The 24,516-nt window shown below is 41.5% G+C and overlaps 1 protein-coding gene across 1 annotated transcript in view; it reads right to left on the bottom strand.

The window, feature by feature from the left end:
• HHIP (hedgehog interacting protein) overlaps positions 1-24,516 on the bottom strand; it is a 125,656-nt gene that overhangs the window by 2,990 nt on the left and 98,150 nt on the right. Inside the window, exons 6-13 of the mRNA XM_054989640.1 lie at positions 23,868-24,019; positions 22,660-22,833; positions 20,469-20,612; positions 17,368-17,489; positions 14,417-14,540; positions 12,934-13,064; positions 12,145-12,226; positions 2,780-2,928 (exon numbers count right to left, since the gene is read on the bottom strand). Of these exons, the coding sequence (XP_054845615.1) occupies positions 2,780-2,928; positions 12,145-12,226; positions 12,934-13,064; positions 14,417-14,540; positions 17,368-17,489; positions 20,469-20,612; positions 22,660-22,833; positions 23,868-24,019 (1,078 nt within the window). The remainder of the gene's footprint in view (positions 1-2,779; positions 2,929-12,144; positions 12,227-12,933; positions 13,065-14,416; positions 14,541-17,367; positions 17,490-20,468; positions 20,613-22,659; positions 22,834-23,867; positions 24,020-24,516) is intronic.

Genomic DNA, 24,516 nt, shown 5'->3' with positions numbered 1-24,516 from the left:
GACAGACTAACCTTATCTCCTTTTTTGATAGAATTATTACTTTGGTGGATCAGGAAAATGCTGTGGATATTATTTATCATATTTCAGTAATTTTTTGATAAGGCTTGCTTCCACACGTCCTTAATGAGACGGCCTGCTAACGGAACTTTGGTGGGTTATCTCACTCATTACATACGTCATCGTTTCCCATGCATGAGCAGGTCATGATGATCCCGGGTTTTGAGCGTTTTTTGTGAAACTTGTTTTGTTCCGTTTTCATTTTTGATGCTGCTTTTTTTGCGCAATTATCTTCCGTATCAATGCATTTTGGAGGCTTTTTTTGCGCTTTTGAAGTGCTCTCCCACAAATCTCCAAGCCCTCCTCTTGCCATTACCCCTCCCACACAAGCGTCTGGCTTGCATGCGTGATTGTATAAGTCCTCCCCCCATTTTTTTTTACTTTTAAAAATGGTTCTTATGCTATTACGATGCAATGCTTGCTACATTGGATCACTCAGCAATCAGACTATCAGTTTAGGAAGAACATTGGGAACAGAATGTCATTTCTGATTTTATTTCAAACTAGCATTAAATTCTGTTGTTTTGGAAAACACAACAGCTCCTAGCAGTGCCTCCCCCCACCCAGCACCTCTCCCCGTGGCATCAGTCAAGAGGGGGATGGGGAAGAGAGCAGGGGCTCCCTCCTCCTCTGATCCCTCAGCCACCGCTTGGCTTGTGCCTGGCCCTCCCAAGTCCCCACGGAGGCAGTGGGGAGCACCACCCCCACTGCTATGGGATGCTGGGAGGGCCTCGTTGCCACACTGAGCCTTCCTGCAGCCTGCGCTGAGCTCTTTCGGGCCTCTGGAGGCCCCAAGGAGGCAGCGGAGAGGCAAACCGTTTTGCCCCTCACTCTGCCCCTCACCCTGCATACTGCACCTCCACAGGGATAAGGAGTGAGTGCTAGGGGACATGGATTGTCTTTTATATAGTAGGATATGAAATTGTGCGATTGTGCTATTCTGCTGTTTGCATATTTATTAGACGCTTTTGCATTTAAAACTTTTAGAAATCAACAGTAGAGAATGGAGTACTATGCATGCCCAGTTTCTATAGAAACTGAAAGACAAGACAATGATATAGCGCAATCCCACATGTGCTCCAATAAAAAAAAAAAAAGGAAATTTGGGTGGGACTGCACCAATGTCATTTGTGATGAGGTGCAGAAAGAACGTGCTTTCCGTTTGGGGACCTTTTTTTCTTCTGCTACAAACACACACAAGAAACGCATGAGGATGCTGCGTATGGAAGGTGAGTTATGAAAGTGGGCTGGGAAGATTCAGCTTCGGGACAGAGAAAGCCTGAAAAAAAGGAACACGTGGAAACAACCAAGGTTCCGCATGATATTCTTGTTGACAGGCTGGTAAAATGTGGTTTGGATGCTGCTACGGTTAGGTGGATTTGTAATTGGTTTGTACCCCAAGAGTACTTGTAAATGGTTTCTCATCCCTTGGAGAGGCGTGACAAGTGGGAGTGCCTCACGGATCTGTCCTGGGCCCTGTGTTGTTCAACATCTTTATAAATGACTTGGATGAAGGAACAGGGGATGCTCATTAAATCTACAGATTATACTAAACTGGGAGGGGTAGCAAATACAGTAGACGACAGAATCAAGATTCAGGATGATCTTGAGAGCCTGAAAATCTGGGCTAAAACTAATAAAATGTAAAGTTCTGCATAATTATAGGAGGGGTGAAACTTGTCTTGGCAGTAGTATATGTGAAAAGGATCTAGGGGTCTTAGTAGATCACACACTGAACATGAATCAGCAGTGTGATGCTGCAGCTAAAAAGGCAAATGTGATTTTGGACAGCATCAAAAGTAGTGTCCAGATTATGTGAAGTAATGTTATCACTTTACTCTGCTCTGATTATATGTCACTTGGAGTACTGTGTTCAGTTTTGCATATCACAGTTTAAGAAGAATATTGACAAGCTAGAACGTGTCCAAAGGAGGGCTACAAAGATGGTGAGGAGTCTGGAGACCAAGGTCTATCAGGAAAGGTTTAAGGAAGTGGGCTTGTTTAGCCTGGCGAAAAGATGACTGTGAGGTGATATGATAGCCATCTTCAAATATTTAAAGGGCTATCATACAGAGGATGGAGTGGAATGGTTTTCTGTCGCCCCTGAGGATTTGACCAGAAACAACAGGTTAAAATTAAACCAAAAGAGTTTTTGGCTAAGCGTTACGAAGAACTTCTCGACGGTTAGGCTGGTTCCTCAATGGAACAGGCTTCCTTGGGAGGTGGTGGGATTTTTAAAGCAGAGTCTAGACTGCCATTTTGTCAGCTATGCTGATTGTATCATAGAGAGAGGACAGGAAGGGATGAGCCCGTGCACTGCTCTCATAGCCCTTTCTTATGTGGACAGGGTAATGCCGATCTTATTTAGGGGTCAGGAAAGAACTTTCCTCCAGGCCAGACTGGCTAGGGACCCTGGAAGTTTTTTGCCTTTCTCTGGGGTCACTGGAAGAATGGGGGGAGGTGTGAATTCCCTGCATTGTGCAGGGGGTTGGACTAGATGACCTTGGGTCCCCTCCAGTTCTATGAGTCTGTGGGCCACAATGAAAGCAACTTCAGGATTTGTATATGCAGGCTGAATTTCCTAGCCTCTCCTTCCAGTCCTTTCTTTCTCACCCATTCATTATATACGGTTAGAAGCTTCAGTATTTGCAGGTATTTAAAAACTTTCCTCAAAGTCTTACTAATCAGACTTTTTGGTGATTGCTATGAATGGAGTACTAACCAGTTCTGCAGAATTCGCCTTCCCAGCCTTGACTGCAGCAACATTTTCCGGTGGGAGTGCATTGCCCATTTCGACAATGCCTTGAGCATTCAGATGTCAGTATCTGGGCAGGAAGAGCTGGTATTTTGCATTCTTCTGGGACTAAAGGCCTGTAGAAAAATATACAACCAACATACATATTTAAAAGTCAGGGTCAAAGAGAAACTGTTTACACTCAGGCTAGATTCACTTCAGCTCCTGCTACAAAGAAAGCTGTTTAAAATCACCTATGTTGTGTGTAAAATATTAGATATTACAGATGTTTCAGAGTTTATATGGCACTGTTTGACAACAAGTATCACAGATGTAGTCAGCAACAACATTTTCAAGGAAGCTCTTTAGATACAATTTCATGAACAAGGATATCATACCAGAATTCTTTGGCTATCTTGTGCATTCCCTTATCATAGTACGCCTGTTTCTTTTCTAATTGGCTAAAAAATGAAGTTCTCATTATGTGAGGTCAAACACTCCACTACCACCAATTATAGCTGAAAATGGTGTTGCTGATATCTTACACTGACAGTGTAATCCTAAACAGAGTTACACCAACTCTGCTTAGAATTGCACTGTGATGTTCCTAATGTTTTCAAACAGAAGTACAAATCCCACAAGGTGCTGTCCATATTCATCAGAAACTGTTGGCAAATACAACACCCCACTATTACACACTTTCACTTGAAAGTAGGTATGTTCAGGATCAATACATCACAAAGAAAATGAGAGAAAATGAGAGTCTAATACAGCCTAAAAATAAGTGTTTTGGTTTTGAGTGTTATGCATTACTGTATTAATCAAATGACCTCTAAAAGTATGTGCGATGGGGCAAAGTCAATATTTAGCATTAAGTTCATGGTATGATCACAGGCAAGCCATGTTCATGGGATATAGTGGCATGTCCTGCAAGCTAAGGAAGATCGCATATACATTTACAGCCTAAATATTCATCATCAAGGCCTTTATAGACATTGTCTTGTAATTCTTACAACGGGCTTATTGTTCCCATATGATGGCTGGGGCTGATCCTGAGAATGAGTAAGCTTGCTTCGGTCCACCTAGCAAGTGTCTTGGCCAAGGCAAAAATTGAACTGGGTATCTCATGGATCATAAGCAAGTTACTAAGCTACAGCAGCTCACTCAACACTGCACTGGCAGACTCGTGCTGAGAACAGGTATAAAGCTCTGCGTGTGTGTATAGTATTCCTTGCAGACAAAGGGGTGGATGAGTGGGACTGAGTACAGCTGTGATGTAATAGATCAGCTAGGGACCTTTATTATGGATAATGTGTTTTTCAATCCCAGCCCCCCTGTATTATGTTGTTTTATTAGGAATCGTTGCTGTTAGACTCAAATGTTGTTATGGTATTTCACAATCCACTTGCTGATTGACTGAATAGTTTTGTTTTACTAGGAATCTCTGATGTTAGATTTAAATGTTATCGCTCAAATGTTATCACGTTTTGTCATTTAATAGTTCTATTATACTTGTAATCTACCTTGAGTCCTAGTGAGAAAGGCCAACAATATAGAAAATCTATTTATCAATAAGATAAATAAATACGTGAGGATGAAATGTGGCTTTGAATTTCTGAAGAGGTTTTAAGATAATGTTTGCATTTCTTCAATGCTGGAATGTTTAGATGCATCTTGGGGATCTACATAGTATCCAAAGGCTGTATTCTCATCTGATCTTTGCATGCACACAAACACACAAAAACAAAGACTAACTTTGAAAACTACTTAATTATGCAGTCAAGGGGACCACACAGATTATTATCCAATCCCACTGGCAGCAGCAAGGACCCTACTTAAAGCTATCTTTGTCCAGGTGGTGTGAAGCGGAGGAAAACAAAGGAAAGAAAAAGCACAACAATGCAAACATGTTCTTGTTCATTTAGATTCAAACCAAAAATCACCACCTGGAAATAAATTTTATTTCTTGGTAAGTGACTACTTTCCCCCAAATAAATACAGCATCCCTTCAGGTATGACTTTTCAATGTATTTGCTTTCAATACTGGGAGGCATGCCAAGAACTCATGATTTGATTTACTGTGGGGGAAATGAGTGGGGAGGAAGTAAAAGAACCTTCTCTCTTTTCAATTTTTTAAACTCAGCAGCATATCAAATTTATTCTTATATGGTATACTTGTTCATGACCTCTAGTCTTTCAGAAATCCTGTCATATTTGAAAACTAGTCCCCAGCGGAGCCTGTATCAGTGTTAATAGCTGCGAGGTCAATGCAACTGCTAAACAGTTTGTATTACTGTCAGGGTGGTCATGAAAACAACACCTGCTGCATGAGGCCTTGGCAGCTGGGTCAACAGGCACTGTGGGAATTTATCAATTTAGGGGGCCACTTGCATAGCACTTTGACGGATGAATTGAGAAAGAACTGGCTTACGGGGCTAAAGCTGCTCAATTATGGATTACTTTCTTTACGACGGCTGAGCAGCCAGCTTCTTGCAGGCAACAGGCAAAATATGTGGAATAGGTGCTTTTTTGCCTTATAAAGTGAAGTACTTGGAGAACCCCTTAAAAGCTAGCATTAGAAATATGGCAGTCAAAGGGGAGTGGGAAAAAAAACATAATAGATTTGGAAGACATTTAAAAAAATATTACCTCATAATTGTTACAATTCTTCAGGCTTATGTTATTCATTCAAAAAGCTTAATGCATATGTTTTGCCTATGGGCAAATCACTCCCCCCTTCCAATGTTAAAAGCTAAATTGTATATGTTAAAGCATTCATCTGCCCTTCTACGACTCCAAATGTTTTTGAGGGTTAGTTATGTTTTTGAAACCAAGGGGATCTCACAGTCCACCTCGGCTAGTTACCAAATCAATTGCAGCTTGGCTAACAGCTTTATGTTGTCTAATTCCGTATTATTTTTTAAATGCAATCAGGTATGTGAAGACAACTAAGCACTAAACATTCTTAAGTAGGGTCCACCAGGCACCAAACCATGTTGCCTCCACTTTAATGCAAATAAATATTACTTCGCATCACTTAGGGTTATAGTGTGCCTGAATTAGAACAGGTCTGAGCAAAGGGTTTTGTTTTTAAAATTATCCTGGTGACTGTACACTGCACAGAATAGTATAATCCCCCCTGAAAGATCCCAAAAGCTCAAAAACAGTGAGCCAAATGACATTCTTAGTACACATTTCTGCAGTTCAGGGTAAATAAAACACCCTGGAAGAAACTACTCTTTCTCTTCCTTGGCTGAAAATTCCATGGCATAGTGATGAATTCATGGTAGTGAATCTGGCCTCCTGTTGGGCATACTTAGAAAACTCACGGGGAACTCCAGAGGATGGGCACTTTGCACAAGCAGCCGGAGAGGCAAGCAAAGACTGTTACAGTATATTGGTTAAGACTGTTTTGCTCAGAACCATGACAGGTATTCCAGCTCAGGACACAGACACTGAACTGGATCTTCTACTCCAATAACTAGGAATGCAAGGACAATTCACCCCACAAGCAAGGAAAAGGGATCTCCTGTCTCAAACTGTGGCCGACTTACCAGCCACAGTTGATACGGTATGTGAACTAGAGGCCCCTTGGCCTTCTTCAGGGTGGATATTTGACCACTTCAGCCCTCTTTCTGGGCAAGAGGTGGACAGGCTTCTGCGGGTTGTGAGGCCCACCACATGCTCCCTGTACCCATGTCCGTCGTGGCTGGTGAAAGCCGGTGTCAACGGATTACGGGATTCCCTGGAGGCTACTGTTAACTTGTCACTGGGCTCTGGGGTTTTCCCCAGGGCACTGAAGGAGGCTGTAGTGAGGCCTCTTTTGAAGAAACCATCATTAGATCCTGCCGACCCGCCCAGTTACCGCCCAGTCTCAAACCTCCCATTTCTGGATAAGGTGATTGAGTGGATGGCAGAGAAACAACTGCAAGAGTTTCTTGAAGGAGACCTCAGCTCTAGATCCTTTCCAGTCTGGTTTTCACCTGAGGCATGGGGTGGAGACATTGCTAGTCGCCCTCACAGACGATCTTCGCAGGCATCTGGACCGGGGCAGATTGGCACTGCTGTTATTATTAGACCTTTCAGCAACATTTGATACGGTTGATTACGGTCTTTTGACCCACCGCCTCGCTGATGTGGGAATTCAAGGGACGGCACTACAGTGGCTAGTCTCCTTTCTTCACGGCCGGAGACAGAGGGTGGTGCTGGGGGAGAAGTTATTGTCCCGTAGGCCACTAATATGTGGTGTGCTGCAAGGGGCGATACTCTCCCCATTATTGTTCAACATCTATATGTGCCCCCTCGCCCAGTTGGCGTGAAGTTTCAGACTTGGGTGTCACCAGTAAGCAGATGACACCCAGCTATACCTGCTGATGGACAGTCACCCTGGATCAGCCCTGGATGTCCTGGAGTGTGCTTTTGAAGCTGTGGCTGGATGGTTGAGGCAAAATCGGCTGAAGTTAAACCCTGTGAAGATGGAGATCCTGTACCTGAGTTGCAGAAACAGATTCGGGACCTTGGCTTCCTATACTCGATGGGGCAGTGCTTACGCTGGCCCTGAGAGTTAGGAGCCTGGGGGTGATCTTGGATGCCTCCCTGACCATGGAGGCCCAGGTCACTGCAGTAGCCCAGTCTTCCTTTTTCTACCTTCGACATGCCAGGCAGCTTGCCCCTTATCTTTCGCCCCGCAACTTGATTACAGTGCTCCAGGCAATGGTCACCTCTAGGTTAGACTACTGTAACGCACTCTACGCTGGGCTTCCCTTGAACCTGATCCAGCGATTACAGCTGATGCAGAATGTAGCAGCGTGGGCCATCATTGGAACACCAAGGTGTGCGCACATAACGCCGGTATTGCGCCAGCTGCACTGGTTACCAGTGGAGTACCGAATCAACTTTAAGGTTTTGGTATTAACCTATAAAGACCTGTTTGGACTGGGACCTGCATATCTGTGGGACCGCCTCTCCCCATATGAACCCCAGAGGACTCTTTGCTCCAATGGTATCTGTTGAAGGTCCCTGGCCCTAGGAAGGCCCACCTGGCATCGACCAGGGCCAGGGCTTTTTCAGTCCTGGCCCCAGCCTGGTAGAACGCTCTGTCTAATGAGACCAGAGCCCGGCAGGACTTGTTATCCTTCCGCCGGGCCTGTAAGATGGAGCTGTTCCGCCAGAGATGTGTGTGTGTGTGTGTGTGAAAATGCTATCTGCCCACAACATGTATCTTTAATGTATGCTCAATGACTCTTCCTCGCTAAAGAGTTACAAGCCGTATCCCTTACACAGGGGGCACCGGGTAAGTATGCACATTGCAGAATGCCCCCTCTACCTGAAATATGTTAGTAAAATGATACTGTAATGTTGGTACTATGTCATGCTGATGCACCCCACATGCAAGTGGGGGAGATAGGGAGTACAATCACAGTTCTTGGTGACTCCCATATGAAACAACTCAAACACAAACAGCAGATAGACTTCGAATAAACTCCCTACAAGGGATGGGTAAGTAGCAGCTAAATAAATACACTCTCTTTCAACAATGTGGGAGTCCCGAGGGAGAGGTATAAGAACACCTGTCCATGCCATTCTCAAATCATTCCTCAGACCATATGCAGAGTGTTTGATCCTATTTGCTGTTTCTTGATAACTGTGAAACATTACTCTTTAATGTTCTTGTGCTTCTTTTGGTTGTTTCCAGGCATCCTTCCAACAAAGGCAATTGGTAGGAGGGGCTCTGCTCAAAGTTAGGGAATCCATTCCCATTGTGGAGGCAGGCAATCCCTCACTCTCAGCCTCCACTCCCTGCCACCACTCTCCTGGCCAGTGGGGAGAAAGGCATGGGAATGGGTAGACCCCCCCCCTACACTAATTGCTTCCACATCACACCAGGAATGACATCATTTCCAGTGCAACGCGGAAATGCCAGGTTGTGCAAGGAGCCGATTGGGTACCTGGTAACCCTATTCACAGAGCATTAGCCAGTGTGCACCTGGAGGTTATGGCTCAGCAGAACAGCCTCTGTTTGCATGCAGAAGGTTGTGGATTCAGTCTCCAGTTAAAAAAAAAGACCAGGCAGTAGGTGTTGTGAAAGACCTGCACCTGCTAGACCTTGGAGAGCCAATGCCAGTCTGAGTAGAGAATACTGACCTTGAGGGAATGATAGTCTGATTCCCTATAAGGCAGCTTCATGAGCGTGTTCAGCTGATTTGCTATGCAGTTAAAATTTCTCCTGTTCTATCCCAGTTATTTTGCAAGTGACTTAACAGACCACCACAGTTGTACCTATGAAGGACACACGGTGACAGGGCAGCGCTGCCTGTTGTTGTTGCTCTCAATTCTTTGAAACAGCTCTTTTGCCCCTTCTTTTCTCTGCTGATAGAATCCTATTTAATCCAATGTCACGCTGGTGTCAGTGATGTGCCAGCATTTGCCTGTACCTTTGAATAACGTTAACATATGCTTACCTGGAAAGGATTTTGTTACTGTAACAGATGCATTGTTGAGTGGCAACTTGGCAGTGAAAAAGTTCCTCACTCTAAGGTGTTGAAATCTGTTACCGCTCAGTGTTTGGAAGCCATGCGGTAGTTAAGGTGACAGAAACCTTGTTCAGATCTGGCTCTGTTGAATGTTTGAAGTGATCAGCTGTAGATAGGTCTTTGCTTCTTAGGGATGGGAAAAGGGGCACCAAGAGGGCACTTGAATGCAGTACAGTACTTGAATGCCTACAGTTAGTGTTTTATATTATGGGCTCTAAGTCCTAAAAAATTATCTATCACTGAAAGAAGGCAAACAAATGTATAGGAATTCAAGAAAAGCACTGAACTGACATTTTATCAATTAGTTAGGCTAAAGGGGTCCCTACAGATGGCTGACCTCATGAGGTGACCTCAAAATCACTGGCAATCTCCCAACATGGCTGGTATCTCATGGAGTTGCTGACTGTATGAAATGACCCCTTTTTCTATGCAGTAGAGATGTGGCTGCTGAAATTTGCTTGGATCCACTGAAGTGGGGCTTCCCTGCTTCCCCCTCTTGTTGCAGCCCTGCTTTTGTGGGAAATGGCACCCTCAGAAACAGCACAGGGGCAGGAGATGGAGATCTGCAGTGGGAATGGAAGATGGCTGAAAACCACTTCTATCACAGGAAATCTCCAGGAGATTCAAGTCCAGCTCAAACATGTTTTGTACCAGGTAACTCTGGATGTATCTGATTTGTACAATTACATAGTTTTCTTGCATAATTGGTCAGCTTTCTGTCTCCCATCAGTCATCTGCTACCACTTCCACTTTTTGAAAGGCACATATTAAAGAGAAAAAGAATTACCTTTGGCATTTTTATAATTCTGCTTTAAGTGTACGCTGTCTGTGTGCCTTCGATGTCTGCCCATGAACCCAGCAAATCTTGCAATCAGTTCTTGAGATCACTTCCCAGACAGATGCCACTAACTATGCAGGCTCAAAAAGCTGAGAATGCATTCTATCAAACATCTCTGATTTAATGGATGCATTCAATTTCACATACAAAAAGGGGACAAACTACAATTAATACATCTTGGTCAATTATGACTGAAATAAGTATGAACTCTGGGGACGCTGCCTCTCTCTCTTTTTTTAAAGTAAATATCATTTATTCCCAGGACTGGGCAAGAACAGCTGAAATCTGCAACAACCGGGAAGCCACTGAGCAAGTGAAAACCTGCTTGGCATGATGTAATGCTTGAGATGAACTCTGTCAGGTAACACTGAGATTTTGTAATATGGAGCTTGAACAGCGTAAGTTTGCCTGCTGTTTACGTCAATGTTTGCAACATTACAAGTCCACATGTGATCCTGCCACATGCAAGAATAAGAGAAGATAGATATTGTTGTTCACTCACAAGATCCAACACTGCTGTATATGAGCAATGAAGGAATCCTGTGCAGATAGGCAGAGCAAACTAGGAGATATATTGCCTTATGTGCAAAGAGTTGCAAGTGGGAACATAGTAATGCAATGCAGATGGCCACAGAGAACTAGCTGAGCATAGGCTTTGACTGAAAAGGGCAATAAATGTGAAAGTAATGTGTCAAACATCAGAAATATAAACTCCCCTAGTGCTATTTAATTACTATCTTTTTTGCTTTTCCATTTGTATCAGTTTCATTTCAAATTCATGCCAGAGTACACAGTGCCATTAGCATGGTGTTTGTTTCCCTCTCGTCTTATTTCAGCCAGATATATTACCCTCTGTGCCACACATTAAACAGCTAACCAGGAACTCTGCATTGGGAGGTCTGGCCTTTCAGGTATGTCATTTTGAGACCACCCTAATCGCCGAGGCAACAGGAACACAAAGCCAAGGTCAAACAAAGCAGCCCTCTTGTAATTAGATACTAATAATGGATTAAAGGTGTAAAATCCACCCAACTCCACACACCAACAGACTAAACAATCCAAATGAAACTGGGTAATATTTGTTTTGTAAAAGTACTTTCCCTTGGAAATCATAAATAAAAATATATAATATACTTGACTGACTGCAGTAACATCCGCTTCCTAATTAATAACACTACATTTGGGTGGCAGATCCATGACAAAGTATTAGAGCTCCACTGTAATCTATAATGCTATTCATTTATTGTTAGGTTGTTCACAGTTCTGGAAGAAGTTCCTTCTGCCAAAACCCAAGACCTCATAGCTTAACATCGCATATACTTCCAAGCATCTGTCATGTATTCTACCTGCTACCATCGTACCACATCCACCCACAGTCATCTGAGATGACTGTGCTCTTCGTGGTATTTTCATGCATTTGAAGGCTGATTAGTCTGAACAACAGTTCTTTTTCTTTTTGTGGGGGCAGGGAAGACAAATAGTGCTGATGGACTGGAAAGATCTGGACCTTCCTGTTCACAAGGCAGCCCCCTGATTTTGCTGCCGTCCTTTCTGAAAGTTTATTTAGGAATAATTGCCCAAAAGCCAGAAGGAGCAAGAGAACACCATGATGTTACACAGAAACAGGAAAAAAAACCTCCACTTTTCATCAATAGACTTTTTATCAATAGCAAAGCCAGGTCAAATGAACAATATAGAAATAACTCAATCATGTGTACAACAACCCTGGCACAAAAGTGGCAAGGTTCTTCTTCACTACCTTACTGAGGTGCATGGTGAGGGATAGTACAACCATATTACAAATCACATATTCCTAGTTCAACTACACCTAGGTACAACTACAGAATCCCTCTGATTCTACTGCAGCTTGTCTCCAAAAAGATGTGAAGAGTCAGAATCTAAATTACTCTCACCTCTAACATATCTGAAATTCAGAATAGTAGCTTCAAGACTGTGTTTTATTTCTGTACAGTATTTCTTACCTTTTGGGATCAATTATTTTATAAAGTTTTCCATTGTGAGACTGTGTCATGCTTTTACTGCTTGCTAAGATGTAAACTTCACCTGTCAAACAAAACATACTATAAATCAATACTGTTATCCACAAAGGGTGTGTTCCTAAATAGAGTTGCACCTTTCTGAGTCCACTGAAGTCAATGGGCTTAGAACGGTGTAACTCTATTAAGCTTTGCATTGTAAAGTACACAGTTCATGCACCAATGTTGTAATGTATCATCTTCATAAATCGCATTCATTTTCAAAATAACCCTGATTTGTATTTCCATTCAGTAATGAAGGATAGAAACTGAGAAAAAATAATTTGCCCAAGGAAACTTAGAAACTTCATGTATAAGCAGGAATTTGAATCTGGGTCTTTTTGGTCCAGTTATGAAGATCACTTCTAAAGGTAGATTTTGGTCTTGGGTTTCAACACCTGACTTGTTCTACCTGTAGGTAAATATATAGGTTCGAGCTATTCAGCTTTTCACTTCGCCTAGCACAGAAGGGATGTATAAATAACAATGGCATGTAATGATCTTCATAATGTAATTTAAGTAATAATGGAGACAGTGTCTAAATGGAAGTAGAATGATGCTCATGAATACTTACAAATAGCGTTGTTAAAGAAATGGAAACAAAAGAAAAGCAATTGTTCTGCAAATATGCAGCTGCCATCGTTCCCAAGTACACCTCTGAATTTCACTGGGCCAATCTTGGTCAAGATCCCATTAACAATACCATCCTACACAAAGAAATATTTTCTTTCTCACCTAATTCATCATCGCCAAATCCCAAGATATGTCCTGAAAAGAAACCTCTACATGAACCACTGTTGCCAATACATAATGGTTTCTCTTGCCATTGTTTGGTTACTGGACTCTGCTGAAGTGTTAAAAAGTTTCTGTAATCACATATACAAAAGATAAACAGTTACACAATGCTTGTTTTGCTTTAATGGAATAAATTGCTGAAACTAAAATGAAGACCTCTATGCTGAAATCCTTTTCAAATTAAGAGCTAACATTAATGCTTTGAAATTTGAGTTATAAAATAATATCCAAATGATACTCTGTTCTCAGATAGATCTTGAAGGCAAAGCTCCTATTAGATTAAACAGGCATATGAATGTTTTCATTTCTTTTAAAAGACTTACTTGGGAACTATTAAGGGCTTGTAATGCAATCCTAAGCAGAGACACCTTTCTATGTAACAGAAGTAAATAGGCCTCAGAATGTTGTAATTTTGCTTAGGGTTGCACTGTAAAGGTGCAATTCCAGGGCTTTTTTTCTGGGAAAGAGGTGGTGGAACTCAGTGGGTTGCCCTCGGAGAAAAAGGGCACATGGCTGGTGGCCCCGCCCCCTGATCTCCAGACAGAGAGGAGTTTAGATTGCCCTAGATTGCCCTTTAGAATCTAAACTCCCCTCTGTCTGGAGATCAGGGGGGCGGGGCCACCAGCCATGTGACCAATTTTCAAGAGGTTCCGGAACTCCGTTCCCCTGCGTTCCTGCTGAAAAAAAGCCCTGTGCAATCCTATGTCATGTAACTTATTGAGTCCTACTTTTTAGTAAACATGCACAAGATTGGATGCACATGAATCAGTTTTCCTTTACAGAAGGATCTACCCCTCTAGAATTTTTAACAGTGGGCCTTCAATGGCATTTAGATAGCCACTATATTATACATTTTTAATATAACCCTTTCTTTTCCCCTTATCAGATTGAAACATTCTTGTGAAATATTAAATGGACGATTGTACTAATGTTTTGTTTAACCCCAAACAACTGTGCTTTGGCCATAATTCACAGAATTACTATAAGAGTGCAAAAAGTTTCCATATTGTTCGTAAGTGATATTGTTCACTGTTTTCTTTTTTTGAGAATAACAGATTCGCATGGCATGTCACAAACTGCTTTTGAAACATCTCTGGTTTCAAAATCATTTTGCTGTTGGATATGTATGTATAGCTGATTACGCACGTTCCTGTTTGTAAAAACAAATCTGAAGTCTCTTTATACGTGTGCTCTAAACTGTGGCCTTCATCTACTGCTACATACTCAAAAGTGATGCCTCAGAAGTAGTATCTTCTCTAGAATCTTGAAATGCTATATTAGACTACTTCAAATGCTAAGTGGATGGAAATCTTATGACTAATTCATATAAAAATGTAAGTGATTTACTATGTATATAAATATTATTACAGAATATAGCACACTCTGCACTTTTGGTTCACAATATTAATTTTAAGAAACTTACCCATTACGATCTGCAAACACGTAACTTCCATAAAGTCTTTCAGATTGGCAGCCTCTGTATACAAATCCCCCAACCAATGGTCCGCTACTGAACGGTTTGAATTCTAAAAGCGAAGGCTCACTTTCTAAAAAGGAACTAACATAGTATTAGATGAAATGCAATTTCATGTCTTCCAGGCATTTTTAAAACAATAGGTAAGAATGAAATCATAGCTTCTTTATTTTACGTTTTTCTAACATTAGACCGGAAATATCAGACTAAGAGAAGATCTCTGAATGACTATGGTCTAGATCCAGCCAGCTTTTTCATTCAATCTTAGCCAATTCCCCAACTTATTACAGCCCATGTTCCTCATGGCTTTTTTCCATGCAGGACCCATTATCCGCAGCATATCCCTTGTGATGGGCAATGGAGACCCCTTTCCCCTTCTTCACCAGTGGGAAAGTTGGTTGGATCCAGTACCATGTCTATACATTTCCACGTAGACTTGTTATCAACAAATGAAAAAAAATGTTTATATTTTATAAACTACAAAACCACAAGCTCGGGTGTGGGGGGAGGGAATTTAATATTCATAATTTCAATTAAAAATGGTATCCTATACTTGTATCATTTTTTAGAAGCCCACTGATTTTTGTGGAAGTTACAGAAAATCTGGAAGACTGGAAATAACTGCTTTTCATGACAATTATTTACTTGACTTACAGTGCAATCCTAAACAGAGTTACTGCAGTCTAAGGCCACTGATTTCAATGGCTTAGACTGGAGTAACTCATTTTAAGATCGCACTGTTAAAGTAAGTACACAAATGACAGGCAGAGAGGGTAGTTTTCAAAAATAGTCCCTTCCCACCTTTTCTTCTGTTCACAGAACTTGATTGTGAGACAGCTTCTGCTAATTCCTACTTCTTTTTGCAGTACTTCTGCACCCTATGTTAATTCAGAGGCTCTCCCAGGGCAATGTTTTAGTGTGTACTGGGGGCTGCACTGGGAATAGGTAGGTAGATGGCAGAGATCCTATCCATTGACTTGCTCCATTTATTTATTTAGCTATCTTATCTAAAACATTTCTACGCCATACTTTCTCCCAACATAGAGTCTCTCTACACAAGACATCTTACATGGTGATGCACAAGTGACTTACTTTCTATGTGGTCTTATAGCCAAGTTTACTCTGTCTCCCTAGCAGTACATGTATATCCACAATGGGAAAACAAGTGTAAGATGTTTCACTTGATCCTACCCGTGTAAGATGTCTTGTGTAGAGACACTGACAGTTAGGACCCAAAGTAGATAATTAAAAAAAAGAAATAAGACTAAATCAATATAACATTTAAAAACAAAATTTATCTAATAGTATACATAGCCAGACAAATTATAACTTTGGAATCTTGTTTGTATCAATATCTTTAGCTGCAAAAACATTTGAGCCCCCAAACTATACTCAGCATGCCCCAAATGCCCTCTTGAACTGTTTAATTTTACACTCTTACTGGATGATTAATAAGGTGGAGGCTTTTCTCACCGACTCAGGGAGGCTGTTCCAAAGAAAAGGGCAATTGAAAAAGTCTGAACCCTGGTGGCAGCAGCTAACCAGACTCTGAGAAGGGAGGGGACAACAAGGAGAACTTGTTGGGAAGAGCATAGATGCTGCATAGGTATATGCAGGATGAGATGGTCCTTCAAGTTTTTGGGTCATAAAGGGTTTTAAAGGAAAGCACCGACACTTTAAATTGAACCCAGAAACAAATAAGCAGCCAGTGGAGGGACCTCAGGGTAGGTTTAATGGTTTGGATTGCACTGAAATCATCTGAATGTGCAAGGTGGGGGAATTACGCTTTTGTGCACAGAATTCATATGGGATTCAACTCAATATGCTTTGGGTGCCCCTCCCACCTGATGGTAGATAGGTGACAACCCAGCAAATGGCCTTCTTAGTTGTGGGGCCAAAATTTGGAACTCCCTCCTCAGTGCGATTCGCCTGACTCCTTCTGTCATTGTATGTCACCAGCAGGTGAAAATTTTCTTGTTTCGTAGACTCTTATTGGCCATCCTCACTGGTTGTGTGTGTATTTGTTTATATGTCTATATGTTTATACTGTATTTACATATATATTTTAAATGTTATTTTATTGTTTTACTATCTGTTGTTTGCTGCCTTGTGGGCCGTCTTTCGGTGGAAAGGTGGCATACAAAGGTTTTAATAAAGAAATAAAAATATGTTCCCACTGATGAATGCCAGATAACAAGAGGGAATCCAGCATTTTGCACCAGCAGAAGTTTTGAAGTTATCTTTAATTAACAGTATGTGTATGTAGAATATGTTACAATAATTGAGTATTGAGGCCACTGTAATATGGATCCACATGGCCATATCTAGTGCTAGCAAAAAAGGAGGCAAGATTTTGAGCTACATGTAGATGAAAACAAATGCATTTTTCACCTGCTCCTCCAACAGGAGGCCATAATCAAAAAAGACTCATAAGCCCATAATGGAGTCCTTCAAGGAAAGATGTGCTCCATCAATCGGGAAGCAAAAGAAAGGGGATAAAAGGAGGTAATTTTACAGATCATCATCACCTCCAGCTTGCTGGGATTCAGTGTCATCTTATTTTTATTTCATATAAATGAGGCTCTGGCCCAAAGCAGAGATGGAAGCAACTGGAGGCTTATTAATATAATGTACAGCTTGATATTATCAGAATATTGATAACACCCACCTCCAAATCTATGAACAATCTTTTTAAGCAGAGCAACTGGACTCAGCCCTTTTTACTTATATCCAAATTTAAGCATATTGAATTAAAACTAATACAACGAATTGACTAAAATGTCTTTAATTGGAAACAGCCTATAAAATATACAAAAGATTAAAATAAATTTGCCTATTTAATTATATTCTATAGATTCTTTGAAGGGTATACATGTAATTATATATGATTCAGAACTTACCATAATCTTTCCCCTTTATTATCTGTAAGATCCTAGCTGAGGACCTGTTCTTTCCATTGGAGTCTGAACAAAGTATTGTTAAATTAACATTTACTTCAGTTGGGTGACGATCCACAGCACACCTGTGCACAGCACAAAACAGTAGGTTAAAATATATAAAACAGCTCATCTTTTGTTATTTATTACATGCATTTATGTACCAGAGCAACTATGAAACAATTCTTTCTTTGTCCTAAACCACTGATATAGAAGTGCATAATAGTATGCATTTGTGTATGGTTTGTTGAATACTGTAGGAAACTGGACATATTAGTTGAGAAAAAGTCATAGCATAGGTATTTCAGTTAATTGAAAGGCCATTCAAATACAATCTGTTTTAAAACATCAGCAAATTGTATTGTATTCTCACAGTACTGGGACACCGTAGAAGACTGTTTCTGAGAGCCAAAGGAATAGCACTGATATTGGCAGCCCACCCTCTCCCAGAAGTAAGAATACTCAGGATGCAATACAATGTTCTCATGTTGTAAATTCCTTCCCTACCCCTGCTTAATGTTGCTGATGTAAGCAGGAAAACTGTGGTAGGTACTCCTAGTCTGTGGTTCTGTATACATAATTCAGCTAATCTCCAATTTCTCCATTTATAAACAGGGCAAATGTAATACTCTTTCACTGGGGCTTAGTGAAACTTGTAATTTGGGTAGAAAAGTGGTTTGGATAAGGCAGTGCAGAGCAGAGAACCAATGGAAGGGCAAAGGGTGTTCTCTGCACACACTCCCTTGTGCTTTTCTGCTCTAGAAGCCTCTTTTCTCTCATAACAACAACAACATTTGATTTGTACACCATTCTTCAGGACAACTTAATGCCAACTCAAAGCGGTTTTCAAAGTATGTTATTATTATTCTCTCAACAATCACCCTGTAAAGTGGGTACGGTTGAGAAAGCTGTGACTGACTCAAGGTCACCCAGCTGGCTTCAGGCAGAGGAGTGGAGAATCAAACCCAAGATTAAAGTCCTGCTGCTCTTAACCCCTACACCAAACTGTCATATTGCTGGAGCTCTGCTATAAGCATTTGTATATAATTTGTATTTTGTACACATTGAAACTCCAGTATAAAATATGAAATATTAGTAGCTTATGTTGAGAAACAGAGGGCTAGCTGAAAAATATTTTGAAAATCCCTGTTCCTTGGTGCTGGAAGCACAGAAATTCATACAGCTGAAGACTGTAGCCTTTTCCAGATATTCTGTGACCATGTGAAAGCAAGAGGGAATAGGGATTGTGTGTAGGGGTGTGCGCTTTGGGTTTCTGATTCGGGAAAAATACCTGAATCAGACTCGATTTGCAAAGATTCGGGATTTCTGAAATGGCCCCAGCAGACCGGGGCCATTTTGGGAACCCCAAATCAAAGATTCCTGAAGCTATTTGTGTAGCTTTGGGAAGCTTTGGGTGAAGGGGCTGAAATGTCTCTCTCCATGCCGCTGCGCAGCAGGAGAATGAGGGACATTTAAACCGCTGATCAGCTATTTGTCGGGGGTTTCCCGACAAGCAGCTGAGCGCAGCCTGCTAGGGTTTAAATTTCCCTCTCCGTGCTGCTGTGCAGCAGCAAGAAGAAGGACATTTAAATCTCCAACTCAGCCACTTGACAGGGGTTTCCCTGACAAGCAGCTGAGTGCAGCCTGCCGGGGTGAAATGCCCTTCTCCTTGCTGCTGCAAAGTGGCAGGGACAGGGGCATTTCACCATCAACTTAGCTGCTTATCACGGGTTTCCCTGACAAACCGCTGAGTGCAGTGTGCCACGGTTTAAATTTCCCTTTCCATGCTGCTGCGCAGTGGCACGAAGAGGGACATTTAAATCCCCAACTCAGCCGCTTGTCAGGGAAACCCCTGACAAATGGCTGAGTGCCGCCTGCCAGGGTGATATCATATGCCCTTCTCCCTGCTGCTGTGCAGCGGCAGGAAGAGGGGCCTTTCACCCCTGACTCAGCCGCTTGTCAGGGGTTTCCCTGACAAGCGGCTGAGTGCAGCCTGCCGGGAAGTGTTCTTCCCTTCAAATTCTCCCCCCCCTTCCTCCAGCCAGCTGGAAAGGGGGAGAGTTTGAAGGGAAGAAGGTTTCCTGTACCGCTTGCAAGTGGTGCAGGGAACCTTCTTCCCTTCAAACTCCCTCCCCCTTCCTCCAGCCAGCTGGAAAGAGCCCTTCCATGCATCACCTGGGTTGCGGGGGGTTTCCCCCACAACCCAGATGGAGTTTAAAGAGCTGGCCACAAACCCCACCAAACAGCTGATCTGTTCGGTGGGGTTCGAACTCCCCCCCCAGCGGCTTATTTCACCCGATGGGAGGGGAAGGAGGGGGTTCCCTCCTCCTCCTCCCATCGGGTGAAATAAATGGGGTGGTAGTTTGTCGGTGTGCTCCGAATCTTTACGGAGCACACTGAAGCAGGTCAAACAAGGGGTTCCTGAAGTGGCTTGCTGCTTCGGGAATCCCATTTTTCCAACTCTTTTTTTCTGCTTCAGGTTTCCCGAAGTGGGAACCCCCAATTTTTTTTGCATATCCCTAATTGTGTGCACACCCCTAATTGTCTCCTCTTCCACTTTGTACATGTTCATTTCAAAGGTCTGAATAGAGACTACATGTGTGCAAACAGTGCATGGGTAGTCTCTTCCAGTCATGTAAGCAGGGTCGACATGAATATGGCTCTGTTCAGATCATTAGACAAAAATCTGGAGCTCAGTAGTAGGGGCAGCTAGCATTCTTTCCCTCAGCCCTTGAATTCACCAAATGTTTGAAAAGACTTGGCTCAATCCACTTTTGTTTCCTTTACTATATAAGAGAATGAGAGACAGTAAAGTAGTGGTTAGATATTCAGGTTCAAATTCCAGTTTGCCAGGACACCCACAGATGAACTAGGGCTGGTCATTCCTTTCCAGTCTTATCTACATTACAGAATTGTTGCAAAGATAAATGGAGAGTCATGTATACCACCCTGCGCTTAATGGAGGAATGATGGGATAAAAACATACTAAATAAATAAATTCCTAGTGGGTATGAATAGCCTGGTTAGTTTCTGCTCACACAGAAAAAGAAATGCAATCTCCTTACCTGCCTGGATTGTGGAGTCCGTGAGCAAAAATTTCAGGAGGCTGGTTAGTGCTGTTAAAGTGTGGGTTGCTTCGTGGTATGGAATAAGGCACATTGCAGAAATCAGTGTCTACATCCAGGCGCAACACAGAGCCTGTAAAATCGCTGAGAAGGTTGGAGGATATTAACACAATTGATTTTAAAAAGCATTGTTACTTGGCAGCGTTCATGAATATTACGTGAAAAGAGCTGCAGAAAATCTCTCAGTAGAAAAGAAACCTTTATAATGCAGCGCTTTTTTCTATGCCAAATAAAGAAGTGATGAATTTATGAGATGAGTAGGAAGGTGGCACTTCGGGACTAAGATTAGCATGACGATTTTGATGAATTTAAGAGCCAAACCAGATGGGAGGCAAAAGATCCATGATTAGGATCTTTTGTGTGTGTTTTTAAAACTGCTAATTAACAGCCATAGGCAGTTGATTTGAAGATAAGGGAAGGGTTGGTGGATGAGAGGGCATTTAACTCTCTTCTGCCCTGCCTCTTTCATGATTTAAAATGCCCATCCAAACCTGCAATTCATGCTGCATGGAGAAAACACAGGCACAAGTGTCTGAATGCACACAGTGAATTGAGGCTTTGCAGGGGCATTTTAAAATTGTGGAAGAGGCATGCAAGGGAATGGCTGAACACTCTTTCACTGTGCAACCCTTTCCTAGTCTTCAAAGTCCCAAATTAGCTTTTAAATATCATTGGAAGTTGCTATATATGGGTCTTTGGCCTCATCTGTTTAGGTCCTGAGATAATTCCAGAGGACTAGCTATGATAGTCTCTTGTAGCAAAATAAAACAGACTTCCAGTGGCACTTTAAAGACTGACAAGATTTATTCCAGCATGAGCCTCTCTTGGCCCTCAACACCACCTCCCTTTCCCCCTCCCTTTCTGCACATTAGGAACATTATTTTCTCTGAGGAAATGAGCTTTGACTCATGAAAGCCCATGTTGGAATAATAGTCTTTATGGTGCCACTGGAGTTCTGTTATATTATGATCCTCAGAGACAAGAATGAGATACCTAGATGTACTTCTGATTACATAACACATTTGCTTGAATGTCTTGCTAAGTTTTGAAAACAAATATTTCTGCTGAAGAGTAACTTCTATGTGACTGTGATGGGAAGTGCCCAGTATAACAACTGTATTAATAACATGCATTTAATAGGAATTATTTCAGAGTATCAGAATGTAGTCTTGTTTTCTCAAGGGCCAAACTATGCACGACCCAATAAAAGTGCTAGATATTTTTTTTAACCTGCCAAGGCTAAAAGCAGCCTGGGAGACTCCCCCCACTGAAAAATGGAAAGCTGAAACCCTTTCCCTACTACCATAGGCCCAACTCATGGTGGACCCCCCCTTGCCCAATTTAGGTCACTTAATATGTCTGAAGTTCCATTCATGGATCTCTAGAGCCCATATAGGTTGGCCCTAATTCATTCAGTAAGGTTAGTAGGATGTGAGTGGGGTAAATATAGGACTATTTCACACAGCCTTTGGAACCCAATAGTTATCCATTGCTGCCCCAACTCCATGTAAAACAATGGGAAAGGGGGCAGTGGTTTCAAACAGCATTCACATTTATCTATGAACGTATGTGAATTTCTATGGTCATTTCAAACAGTGCCATTTTTTCTAGGGTTTTTATTTTGAGTGTTCAAACGTTAGTGCTATGGCATTAATGTAGTAACAAGGTGATACCATACCATATGTGAAATACCAATGTTCACCAATGTAGTGCTATAGTGCAAATCACTACATTCAAAAAAGGGAAAAGAAAGCACTGAAAATGGGTAGGAAAATAAAAAGTGCTGCTGTTGGAGGCACCACAGACATTTCAAACAGTGCACTGCAATGAATCAGAAGTGCATAAAACACTTGAGAATGGGAGAAAACAATTTTCACCCCCCACCCCAGCTCAACCCTGTATTGTAAATTGGACACAAGCAGCTTTGTGTGAAAAGGTTAAAAAAAATGTTAGCAACTGGCAGCCAAAACAGTTGTGTCTGAAATGGCACCAAAAAATCCACTAGCAACCAGCAGCCAAAATGATTTATAAAGTCTGTGTGAAAAGATCCGTAATGGGTAGGGTTTGGTCTTGTTATAAACTAGGTTAGTTATTGGTCAAATAAACACTAGTGTTTCAAGTATTTTTGTACCTTAACCCATCCATTTCCTCCATATCATCAATAGTAATCATTCCATCACCAAGGAATATGTATAAAAATCCATCAGGGCCAAACAACAGCTGTCCTCCAAGGTGTTTTCGGTGTAGCTCTGCTACTTCTAGAAAAACTCTTGCTGTTCTCATATCAACCTGGTGTGGATTTTTTCTGCAACATATATAAAAAAATTCACAATTAATCCCAATAACATATTTCTGTTCAAATGATGGAAAATACATTTTATCTCTATTCCACAATGAAAAGAATGGAAGATTCTGGAGAAGCTGTTGCTACAAAAAGTTCATACTTTATATTCATACTTTGTTAGCTGCCATTCATTTGGGGCGAAAGAAGAAGTTTCCTCAAGCACCGTAACTGACCAAAAAAGACCAGTGTGAGCTTTATATTGTTTCTTACCTTCCATGTGGTACCAGATGTCTTGTGACAAAAGTTTGTAGTACTTTATTGTATTCTGAATGCACCTCTGTCCCTCTCACCCAATGTTATCACAGTTGTGACATAAATAAGAGCAGGCACTGAGAGATTTTAGAGACTTGACTGAACTCTTTGCCAGAATGGTGTCATTAATGAGGTGGCCCTGTCCTGGACAACTATAACATACTAAAGCAGCTTGGAATATACCAGTAATCAATCACATGCAATATGGTTTCAAATTCAGTTTGGGGCCAATGCTCTGTATTTCTCCAACAAAGGTAAAGGGGAAAAGCTTATACCATAAGGCTTGAATTTTTTTCCAGTTGTCCAAATGTCACAGTTTTATAGATCATGAGAATATTGGTCAACCAGCCCCCTGAATGTACTCCAGTTCATCAGCCAAGAGGCAACTTTTTAAATTCCCCAAATGGTAGTGTGTATCTTCCAAGGTCCAACATTTTGTACCATACTTGTAAGATTGTGTACTATTCAGAAAAATATGCATCATTATGAAATTATTTGATGAGAATTTTTTTTAAAAATGTACAGAAGGCCACAATGTTATATACTGCTGGTGTCTAAATTTATCATTGATGCTTTCTCAAAGCACCCTCTGAATCAGCAGGACCCTTGTTTAAAAGCAAGATACAGAAAAGAAGGAAGGTAAAGTTAAACTTTGGGACTTGGGATGATACTCAACAAATAAAGCATATGTTGGTTAACTATACAGTGAAAATTGCTGTAGAAATTGTATATAAGGATCATACCTGGACACTGTGTATTCTACAACTCTAAGAATATGGTCATGAGGCCCAATAGCCCATCGCTCTTGGTTGGTGGTATAAGACACATACAGCTTTCCATTTTTTTTGTAATTGGGATGGAATGCCAGGCTTAACAGCCCTCTTTCATCTCCACCCTGCAGTCAAATGAAAAACACAAAGAATTGTGAAGTTAATTATGTTCTTTATTGTGTTTGAGAGAGAACCCCCCAAAAGTTTCTTTCTTTCCTTTGGGTAATCTTTGCCCGGCTTCTTTCTTCCTTCCTTTCTTCCTTTTCTGACTACAGCACAAAAAAGGATTATAAAACATTTCATTTGGATTGGGGGGGGGGGAGCTCTTCAGAGTTGGAACAGGACAATTGTTGTGTGGAGCTATCGGTACACAAGCCTCCTTGCTTGGCTTTTATGGAGTGATTTGTGAGTGTAATCTTTGGGAAGCCATGAAGACAAGTTTAAGTGCTGCAAAGAATTCTTTGCTGGATTACTAGGTTTCTTGTGTGCAGAAGGCAAATAAAAAAGGTCTATAAGCAGCAGTCACTTCAAACCCAAGTATCCAAGTCCTAAAACACAGTGCCAACTCCCACTGTCTTGGCAATATGTTTAGAAAACAGTTAAATTGCTTGTATAATATGTA

Source organism: Eublepharis macularius, chromosome 10, assembly GCF_028583425.1.
Source record: "Eublepharis macularius isolate TG4126 chromosome 10, MPM_Emac_v1.0, whole genome shotgun sequence".
Classification (NCBI taxonomy): domain Eukaryota; kingdom Metazoa; phylum Chordata; class Lepidosauria; order Squamata; family Eublepharidae; genus Eublepharis; species Eublepharis macularius.
This window is presented reverse-complemented; position numbering and strand designations above follow the sequence as displayed.